Source organism: Tupaia chinensis, unplaced genomic scaffold (genome assembly GCF_000334495.1).
Source record: "Tupaia chinensis unplaced genomic scaffold, TupChi_1.0 Scaffold000085_1, whole genome shotgun sequence".
In the NCBI taxonomy this organism is placed as follows: domain Eukaryota; kingdom Metazoa; phylum Chordata; class Mammalia; order Scandentia; family Tupaiidae; genus Tupaia; species Tupaia belangeri.
In genome coordinates, this window is record NW_006159547.1 from 6,120,111 (window position 1) to 6,131,657 (window position 11,547).

The following is an 11,547-nucleotide window of genomic DNA, read 5'->3' on the forward strand; positions in this document are numbered from 1 at the left end:
TTGAATTAAGTTGATAACTCCATCTATTAGAAAACTAACAGATTTGATGTTTCTGGAAATGTTCCAGTTTTTCTAGAAACCAGACTATGAAACAGATTACCTTTTCTTTATTATCCAATGAGGAGGAAAGTCTGGGACTTGAGGCTGAACGCATAACACCTGCAGTGTCTTTTTCTTTCTGAGCCTCTTTAGATGCTGTGATTTCAGCAAGTGCACCATAACTGCCAGTCTTTCTAAGTCCTGACCTCCAAGATGCAGGAGATTCATCTTTTCTCTCTTCTTCTTTGGGAGAAATTTTTGTAGCTGAGGTTGGAAACTGTTAAAATTTTATTTTTCAAGGAAAAGAAAACAAGATTTATTAGAAGGGACCAGTCCTTAAGTTAAAAATATGTTTACAGATAATATGTCTAAAATTATAGTTAATGCTCTTAGGAAGAAACACTTTTACTAAGTAGGTTAATGTCTTAGTCAAAAATGTAAAGATCTAAAACTGAAAAAGAAAGAGATTACCTTTCCAGAGGTTAGATTTAAGAAAACACACTACACACTTTTTAACACACAGAAAAATTATGATGCAAATGTATAAAACAGAAATAAGCACACCATAAGGACTTAAAATCATGCATCTTTGGAACCAATATTTATATTAACTTGTTATGTTGTAACCTAATATAAATTCTTGCACATAGAAATGCCTCACCATAGATTTTTCACCTTTATTGGGCACAAGAACAATGCCAGTTTTGCGCAAGCCCTGCCTCCATGATGCTGGATCTACTGATTCCACCACAGGCATGATAGGAGCAATGAAATCATACTAAAGCCAATTAAAATAAGACAGGTAAAGAGATAAAGATTGAAAGCATGAAAACAGAAAAGGGAAGTTAAGAGCAAAAAACACTTTTTCTCTTTTTAAAAGATTTTAATAATGTAAAGCCCAATAATTATGTAATGACCTACTCTTTAAAAGTCACAGGGAACAATTCCAATTTTAGATTCTTTTAGATTATCTTATGCTAATAAAGAAACTTGTGGCAGCTAAAGGCACAAAGTGTAGATAATATATAGCATGTGAGTGAATGAACTTCTCTACATAAATTTTGTTTTTATCCATATATATATATATATATATATACATAATCTGGTTTTGAAAGTTTAAATCCAACATAGTCAACAGAAATCAAACAACTGGTATTCTCTAATTTTAATTCAATAATATTTTAAAAATTAGTTTTAAATCTATTATTTGTTCTCTCGCCAAACATTAACTTAAACATTTCAACTAAAATCTATTTTTATGTACATATTCATCTGATTTCCACTTCATCAACTTCATTTCTAGAAGCTAAATATTCAATCACAGTTAAAATATACCTAGAAATATCTAGTTGCTACAAGCCTTAGGTATTAGTATAAAAAAAATATTGCTAGAGGGGGCCTATACTCACTGGAGAGAGAAAAAGAGAGAAAAAAGAAAAAACAACCCCTATGGTAGATGATCACGTCACAGTCCTTTCTCCATTTCTCCTTTGGGGTCTGTGCGTGCATGTCAAGCATGCTTTTCGAGTCACAGGTCCAGGGCTCAAACTGTGCAGTCAGCCATGTGAGATCTTGTCACATTAACCCCACAGAACAGGCTGGCCCTTTAACTTTACAAAACTTCCTTCTTTCATACTTATTGCCAAAGTATGCTATAATTAGCTGGTTAACAGAGCTTACTAAAGCTCCCATGATGCTAGGCGGCCACTTCATAGACAAAACTGTTACAAGATACCTCTGGAATTCCAGTAATCAATTCCTATCAATAGCCCACACATGCATCAAGTCCCCAAATGTACACTTACGTAATCTAATTCACCACAACAAAATTACATGGGCTCTATGGGCTATTTCAAAGCTTTTTTTTTTTTTTTTTTTTTTTTTAATTAAAAAGGGTTTTGCGCTTTAGGGCACGTGCTCACCAGAGAGAGAGAGACAGAGATAGTGAGAGGGAAAGTGAGAAACCAACTCCTGTGGAGATGGCTGCACCACAATCCTTTCTCTTCCATTCTCCTCCTAGGATCTTGGGCATGCATGTACATGCACCTGGTGTGATTTTGAAGGCACCAGGTTTGGGGTCCAAACCGTGGTCGGCCATGTAGGGGTTCAGCGACGTAACTGCTATGTCATCTGATGGGCCTTGTTTCATTTTTGAAAGCAGCACAGTGACATCTCCTGTACGCTACACAAACTGCCAATATTAACTTGTTTGCACCTAACTATTTAATAAATTAAACAAACAGGTATTTCTTTTGGTCGAATGACACTATAAAAAAAATAAGCAACTACTAAAATGCTAGGGGCTCCAGTGAAAAGAGAAGTTTGGAATCTCTGTAATATTCAATGCAATGTAATAGGTACTGGGACAATCATTTACTGATTTCTGAGTTTAAAAAACCAGACTAAATTTTATGCTCTACAGATTGTAGATGATATTGAATCATCGGAAAAGTCATGATGTGTTTTCATTAATTAATTAATTAATTAATTAATTAATTAATTAATTAATTAATTAATTAATTAATTAATTAATTAATTAATTAATTAATTAATTAATTAATTAATTAATTAATTAATTAATTAATTAATTAATTAATTAATTAATTAATTAATTAATTAATTAATTAATTAATTAATTCCAACTAGTTTCTGCTTTTCCCTTTAGCTACCTGCCCCATTATGCGAACTTTTTTTTTTTTTTTTTGAGAGATTTTCACTGTAGGGCGCGTGCGCTCGCCAGACAGACAGAGAGAGACATAGAGACAGAAAGCGAGAAATCACCCCCCAGGGGGGATGGTCACGCCGCAATCCCTTCTCCTCCATTCTCCTCTCGGGATCTTGGGCATGCACGCACACGCGCCCGGAGTGAGTTTTAAGCCACCGGGTCCGGGACACGAACCGCGGTCGACTACGTGGGAGTCCAGGGACATAGCCATTACACTGTTGGTCCCATGATGTGTTTTTCTATGTAAAAATGTGCCATGATTTCTAATGACCCAATGTAATGAATGAGTGTGGCTGTGTTCCAAGAAAACTTTATTTAGGGACAATAAAATTTGATTTTGTGTCACAAAATGTTTTGATTTTTTTTCCTCCAGTCATTTATAAGTGTTTGATTTATAGTTTGTGAGCTGTGTAAGAACAGAGAGTAAGCCAGGTTTGGCTGACCAAGCTTATCTATATTCTAGCCCCTCAATAAAACTGCAAACATATGTTTTTCCTCTATAATAAAATAATCAAATAACAGATAATGCTTATTTAATGTTGGACCGTAAGCTAAGACTTAAGAAATGTTTACTAGTGTCTAAGCTAAGAGCTGCACATGGGTTACCTCACTTAAACCTTACAACCAACCAATGAAATACTATTACACTATACTATATATGCTGGTTAAAATTTAAATCCAACACAGTCAACAGAAAACTAACTGGTATTTTCCAGTCATGATATTTAATTCAATATTTTAAATAATCGCAGTCTTAAATTCACTGTTTGATTTTCCCATCAAACATTAATTTAAACATCTCAACCAAAATCTATTTTTATGTACAAATATTTATTCCATTTCCAGGGCATTCTGACAGCCCTAAAAATACAACATCTGTTTATCTTAAGTGCGTTAACTTTATCAACTTCACTTATGGAATTTAAATATTCAATCACAATTAAATATATAGTGGTAAATATATTTTATTTTAGATTTGGGAAAAAATGAGGCAGTAATATCATTTTTTCAAAGGGTCTTTGTCACACTGTAATGGCTGCTATACCTTCACTCTGTCTGCCATGAATATGGATGTAAGTACTAATTTGTATGTTTAAATGCACCTTTCAATTTTATCTAGCCCATCAGTCAACCTTCCCAAAATACTTAAACTAAGACTCCTTCTGAAACTTTCTTCTTTTGCTTTTATAATAGGAATACTACCTTGATTTTCCTACTCATCTGACCACTTCCTTTTTGGGGGGCGGTGGAGATTGAGACGACTTTGAAAACTTTTCTTCTTCTAGCCCTGTAACATAAACAGTCCAAGAGTCTGCTCTCAGGTCTCCCGTCTTTGTCTAAGCCTTCTTTTTCCATTTTCTTGTGTGGGTAGGGTGTAGGATCTTCTCTTCTTCCTTAAGCTAAATATTGATTGCACTTAGCTGACTCTTAAATTTGTCATTGTCCAGTCCAGCCTATTTCCTATTTGGGAGTCCTGAATTTTCGTTTACCTTTAGAATGGACTATCTATAAGTATAATTGGATCTTGAAAATTAACATGTCTAAAACCAAACACTTCCAAGTCAACTCTTTCTCAGTTCTTTCTTTCTGTTAATGACACTAATGATATCGCTTCAGTTTCCCATATTTGAAATGTTGTACTCACGTTAGACTACTTTTCTGTCTTTTCCCTCTATCTATTAGGTGCCATATCTCTAAATTGCTTCCTTTCCTTCATAAACACACTGCCACTTACATAGTTTCTATTTTTTTTTTTTTTAAAGTTTGGTGTAGGGCACATACATTCACCAGAGGCGAGGGGGAGGAGAGAGATAGAGAAAATAAGAAATCATCCTCTGAGGGTGGGGGTGGTGGACACGCTACAATCCCTTTTCCTCCATTCTCCTCTCAGGATTTTGGACATCTATGCACAAGCACTTAGCTTGTTTTTCAAGCCATTGGGTCTGGGACTCAAAATGTGCAGCTGGCCGTGTAGGATTCAGCTGCCTTAACCTCCAAGCCAACTGTTGGACATGTAGGTGTCATTGTGGGAAACATCAATTACTTTCTAATAAGCTTTTTTGTCAATCAGCCTCTTGTCTTCAAATATACTTGTACAACACTGCCAGAATAAAATTCTATGAAGAATAATTCTCTCTTAGCATTGTTCAGACATGATCTATATGTCTTTACTACCTATCAAAAAAATTATAAAAGTGTTAATCTAGAAACGAAGACTTTACATGGTCTGACTTGCTTTTCCTGTTTTACTTTATATCTATGCTCTCTCTATATTTTACCTGCCAAATATTCCATATTATACCTGCTTGTTGACATATTTCTCTTGTCGCCCTTTCAATAAATTGTACAAACCCTCCTACTCTTTCAATTGAAATATTACATGCTCATTCTTCAAGATCTACATTCAATGTTCTAATCCCATTATTTCAAATCAATATAATCCCTTCCACTTTTAAACCATCGTGCTATATTCATATACTTTCGTTGGCATACTTCATACATCCACATAACAATATCTTCTTAAGTTATTATCATGTCTATTTAAATGCATTAAATTAACCAGAACATGTAATTCTAAGAAAATTCTGAATTTTTACCATCCAGTAAAGAAAATGCAGTTTATTCTTTATTGGAACATATAGGCATATAGCAAAGTAAATAATGCTTTAGAGATCCCAACAATCCTTATTCTGACTAGAAAGTGTGATATACATTTATTGTTAGTGAAAAATTTAGAGTATAAAATTAATTGGTGATAATTTTTTCATTAAAAAAAAATTAGCCATTTCTTCTGTAAATGAGAGAGACAGGCAGCATGTATATGTGCATCTCTAATAGATCCTGATGCCTCAATCCACCTGTAGACTTCAAACAGCCCAAGATCACGAGCAGAGGTGTGCCCAGCATATTCTGGGAAGTCTCCAGACATGACTGAATCTTCCCATAGGGAATTGCTTCTAAGAGCACTATGTGTTACTGGTACTCCACCATCTGGCCTGTAAATTAAAGATTTTATAAATGACACACTGTAACTGAGAACTAGTGATTTCAGGAAATAAGAGAAATGAAGATTGTCTACTAATAATTCAGCCTTCAGTCCCCAGTCTCAAGTGGTAGGGAGCTAGCTGCCTGTATCCTCTGTCGCTCTCTGCCTCTCTGTGTCTCTCTCTGCCTCTCTGTGTTCTCACTTTCTGGTAATTTTTCTTTATAAAAATTTTTAAAAGTAAAGTAGCTGTCAGGTCCTCCTTTATCTTGTTAATAATCCCCTTTCCACCTCCCATCTAGGAGAGGCAAGGGGCAGTCCCTCAGAAGAAGACTCCTTCATTACAGCAGAGAACTTGTACACCGGGGGTTTTCATTTTTTGCTTTTAAAAATAAATAAACAAATAAATTTTTAGGGGTTGTTTTTTTCTGTTCTTTTTCACTCTTTCTCTCTCTCTTTTTTTCCTCTTTCTCAGTTTTCTTATCCTTTTTCTTTCACCTCATCACTTTGCTGCTCAGTTTCTATGCACTGAGTGTCTAGACAGATCTAAGGGAACCATAGCCAAACATCCAAATACTACTAGGGTCAACATATTCCTCAGTATCAACTGAATCTGCTGTACAAAGGGATAAAAACAAACTGGCAAAGAGATTGCAGATCACCTCCTCCTGCACTGCCCTGAACACTCAGATTGAACCTCTAGAAATTAGGACGAATTGTTTAAACCATCAGATGACTAGAAATCACAGCAGAGGCACAAGGAATATGAGAAACCAAGACAATATTTCTCCCCAAAACTTTTCTTCTTCTAGCCCTGTAACATAAACAGTCCAAGAGTCTGCTCTCAGGTCTCCCGTCTTTGTCTAAGCCTTCTTTTTCCATTTTCTTGTGTGGGTAGGGTGTAGGATCTTCTCTTCTTCCTTAAGCTAAATATTGATTGCACTTAGCTGACTCTTAAATTTGTCATTGTCCAGTCCAGCCTATTTCCTATTTGGGAGTCCTGAATTTTCGTTTACCTTTAGAATGGACTATCTATAAGTATAATTGGATCTTGAAAATTAACATGTCTAAAACCAAACACTTCCAAGTCAACTCTTTCTCAGTTCTTTCTTTCTGTTAATGACACTAATGATATCGCTTCAGTTTCCCATATTTGAAATGTTGTACTCACGTTAGACTACTTTTCTGTCTTTTCCCTCTATCTATTAGGTGCCATATCTCTAAATTGCTTCCTTTCCTTCATAAACACACTGCCACTTACATAGTTTCTATTTTTTTTTTTTTTAAAGTTTGGTGTAGGGCACATACATTCACCAGAGGCGAGGGGGAGGAGAGAGATAGAGAAAATAAGAAATCATCCTCTGAGGGTGGGGGTGGTGGACACGCTACAATCCCTTTTCCTCCATTCTCCTCTCAGGATTTTGGACATCTATGCACAAGCACTTAGCTTGTTTTTCAAGCCATTGGGTCTGGGACTCAAAATGTGCAGCTGGCCGTGTAGGATTCAGCTGCCTTAACCTCCAAGCCAACTGTTGGACATGTAGGTGTCATTGTGGGAAACATCAATTACTTTCTAATAAGCTTTTTTGTCAATCAGCCTCTTGTCTTCAAATATACTTGTACAACACTGCCAGAATAAAATTCTATGAAGAATAATTCTCTCTTAGCATTGTTCAGACATGATCTATATGTCTTTACTACCTATCAAAAAAATTATAAAAGTGTTAATCTAGAAACGAAGACTTTACATGGTCTGACTTGCTTTTCCTGTTTTACTTTATATCTATGCTCTCTCTATATTTTACCTGCCAAATATTCCATATTATACCTGCTTGTTGACATATTTCTCTTGTCGCCCTTTCAATAAATTGTACAAACCCTCCTACTCTTTCAATTGAAATATTACATGCTCATTCTTCAAGATCTACATTCAATGTTCTAATCCCATTATTTCAAATCAATATAATCCCTTCCACTTTTAAACCATCGTGCTATATTCATATACTTTCGTTGGCATACTTCATACATCCACATAACAATATCTTCTTAAGTTATTATCATGTCTATTTAAATGCATTAAATTAACCAGAACATGTAATTCTAAGAAAATTCTGAATTTTTACCATCCAGTAAAGAAAATGCAGTTTATTCTTTATTGGAACATATAGGCATATAGCAAAGTAAATAATGCTTTAGAGATCCCAACAATCCTTATTCTGACTAGAAAGTGTGATATACATTTATTGTTAGTGAAAAATTTAGAGTATAAAATTAATTGGTGATAATTTTTTCATTAAAAAAAAATTAGCCATTTCTTCTGTAAATGAGAGAGACAGGCAGCATGTATATGTGCATCTCTAATAGATCCTGATGCCTCAATCCACCTGTAGACTTCAAACAGCCCAAGATCACGAGCAGAGGTGTGCCCAGCATATTCTGGGAAGTCTCCAGACATGACTGAATCTTCCCATAGGGAATTGCTTCTAAGAGCACTATGTGTTACTGGTACTCCACCATCTGGCCTGTAAATTAAAGATTTTATAAATGACACACTGTAACTGAGAACTAGTGATTTCAGGAAATAAGAGAAATGAAGATTGTCTACTAATAATTCAGCCTTCAGTCCCCAGTCTCAAGTGGTAGGGAGCTAGCTGCCTGTATCCTCTGTCGCTCTCTGCCTCTCTGTGTCTCTCTCTGCCTCTCTGTGTTCTCACTTTCTGGTAATTTTTCTTTATAAAAATTTTTAAAAGTAAAGTAGCTGTCAGGTCCTCCTTTATCTTGTTAATAATCCCCTTTCCACCTCCCATCTAGGAGAGGCAAGGGGCAGTCCCTCAGAAGAAGACTCCTTCATTACAGCAGAGAACTTGTACACCGGGGGTTTTCATTTTTTGCTTTTAAAAATAAATAAACAAATAAATTTTTAGGGGTTGTTTTTTTCTGTTCTTTTTCACTCTTTCTCTCTCTCTTTTTTTCCTCTTTCTCAGTTTTCTTATCCTTTTTCTTTCACCTCATCACTTTGCTGCTCAGTTTCTATGCACTGAGTGTCTAGACAGATCTAAGGGAACCATAGCCAAACATCCAAATACTACTAGGGTCAACATATTCCTCAGTATCAACTGAATCTGCTGTACAAAGGGATAAAAACAAACTGGCAAAGAGATTGCAGATCACCTCCTCCTGCACTGCCCTGAACACTCAGATTGAACCTCTAGAAATTAGGACGAATTGTTTAAACCATCAGATGACTAGAAATCACAGCAGAGGCACAAGGAATATGAGAAACCAAGACAATATTTCTCCCCAAGGAAAAAGAATAACTCCTCTTCATCCAAAAGTAGTACAATGGAACTTGTGGAAATGTCTGATAAAGAATTTAGAATATTCATAATGACAAAGTTAACAGAGATAAAAGAGAAAAGAGACAATGAACTCCAGAAGAGACAGGAGAATAGAGCCAAGGAGTTCCAGGAGATTAGGAAGTTCTTGCACAATCTGAAAGAGGAAATAGACATCATAAGAGAGAATCAAACAGGGACCAGTAATTGGCGTAATGGCTATGTCACTAGACTCCCATGTAGTTGACCGTGGTTTGAGTCCTGGACCCACTAGCATAAACTGACGTCAGGTGCATGTGCATGCATGCCCAAGATCCCGAGAGGAGAATGGAGAAGAAGGGATTGCGACACGGCCATCCCCCCTGGGGGGTGATTTCTCGCTTAATATCTCCCTGTCTCTCTCAGTCTTTCCAATGAGCGCACACGCCCTATAAAAAAAAATCTCTCCAAAAAAAGAATCAAATGGAACTGTTAGAGATGAAGGCTGTAATACAGGAAATCAGAACCTCCCTTGAAAGTAATTAAAAGCAGACTAGATCATACAGAAGATCGAATCTCAGATGTAGAAGACAGAATTGCTGGCCTAGAAAAATCTATCACGAAGACTGAGAAACTAGTCCCCCCAAAATGAGGATAATATAGCAGAGATACTAGATACCATTAAACATCCAAACATTCAGATAATCAGTATCCCAGAAGAAAAGACTAATAAGGGCATTGATAATCATTTCCATAAAATCCTGGAAGAAAACTTTCCAAACCTAGAGAGAGGCAAAGATCCAGGCCCCCAAAATACATAGGACCCCAAATAAAATCACCCCAAGAAGATCTTCTCCAAGACACATTATAGCCAGATTGACCAAAAACCACAAAGACAAAGTACTCCGACTGCCAAGAGAGGAACGACAAGTTACCTACAAAGAATATCCCATCAGGCTAATAGTAGACCTCTTATCAGAAACAATGTGAGCAAGGAAAGAATGGGAAAATAGACTCAAAGTGTTGAGTGAAAAACAATTTCAACCAAGAATACTATACCTGTCAAGATTATCTTTCATATGGGAAGAAAAGACAAGAACCTTCTCAGATAAACAAAACCTGAAAGAGCAGACCAGTTCTCCAAGAAGTTCTGAAGGGGGTGTTATTTCAGGAAAACTGAAGTCAGACACACAAAAATAAGAGTTAAAAACATCTAAGAAAAGGGCCAGATTAATGGTAGGGAAAAGTCCAGAGTTGAATATTATCTTCTAGAATTTAAATGGAAAGCTTGGACCATGACAGAAGTTAGAGTAAGTACATGAGACTGGGCTGATGAAATAGAATCTTATGACGTTTAACTAAAAAAAAAAAAAAAAACTGATATTTTTCTATGCTTGTATTCCAAAGATAAGAATTTTTGTCTTCTCTTGAATTGTCAACAGATCCATGTACCTACTATTTGAATAGAATCCTAACCTGCTTCCTGGCTTTAAGTCTTAAACAAAATTCTCTTAACATATTTTGATTTTAATTTATTAAAGCTAAAATTGCCTTTCTTGAAATTCAAAAAATATATTAAAAAATACCTATTTAATGACCACAGTAAGCTATATAGCCTCAGCTAGGTGCTATTGTATAGTATAGTCATTCTACTCACAGTCTCAAGCCTAAGATCAAATATTTGTTTGCAGATATTTTTATATCAGCTGAACCTGAGATTGAAAGTAGTTAGATCAATTAAGATATTTTGTTAACCAATAAAATGTGTATGTGGGGGAAAGGAATGAAAAGCAACTGCAAATACCAGAGATAGTGTGGGAGGAGGGTGGGAAATGGCAGAGGGTGAGACAAAAAAAAAAAACATATATATATACATATATATATATAAAACAAGACATGGAAAATTATTTGTTGATGATAGCATGAATGAGTAAGCCACTATACAGTGTATTCTGGATGGGAAACTGCATTTTGTATGCTATGATGATGTTCAGTGATTGAATGTAAAATAAATTAATTAAGATAAATAAATAAATAACAAAGATTTTGAAGCCAGGTCTATCCTGATATGGATACCTTACTTCAGCTGTGAAATATTGGTTTCTATGACCAAAAATGAAGATTTTCTGCTGAGACTTCCCCTTCTAGACTCATTTCTAGTGGAAAAGGCACCAGTCAAGCCAGGCTTACCCTGATGTGGATACCGTACTTCAGCTGTGAAATATTGGTTTCTCTGACCAAAAGTGAAGATTTTTTGCTGAGACTTTTCCCTCCAGACTCATTTCTAATGAATAGGAATAGAAGTGTCTCTTTCTCTCCATTTTTGTCCATGTCTCTCTGTCTTGCTGTGTCTCCTTGTGACTTTTAATTCTTTTTCATTTAAAATGTTTTTTAAGGTATTCTCTGGGCTCTCAAGCCTCTCCTTTATTGTGTTCAGTGGTGCCTTTCCTACATGATGGGAGGAAAGGCACCAGCAAAGCCAGGCT

General features: G+C 35.7%; 1 protein-coding gene across 4 annotated transcripts in view; it reads right to left on the reverse strand.

Moving 5' to 3' along the window:
- PPP1R12A (protein phosphatase 1 regulatory subunit 12A) overlaps positions 1-11,547 on the reverse strand; it is a 158,292-nt gene that overhangs the window by 35,162 nt on the left and 111,583 nt on the right. For all 4 annotated transcript variants that reach the window (XM_006142863.3, XM_006142864.3, XM_006142861.3 and 1 more), the window contains exon 10: positions 101-316. In XM_006142863.3, coding sequence (XP_006142925.1) covers positions 101-316 — 216 coding nt within the window. The remainder of the gene's footprint in view (positions 1-100; positions 317-11,547) is intronic.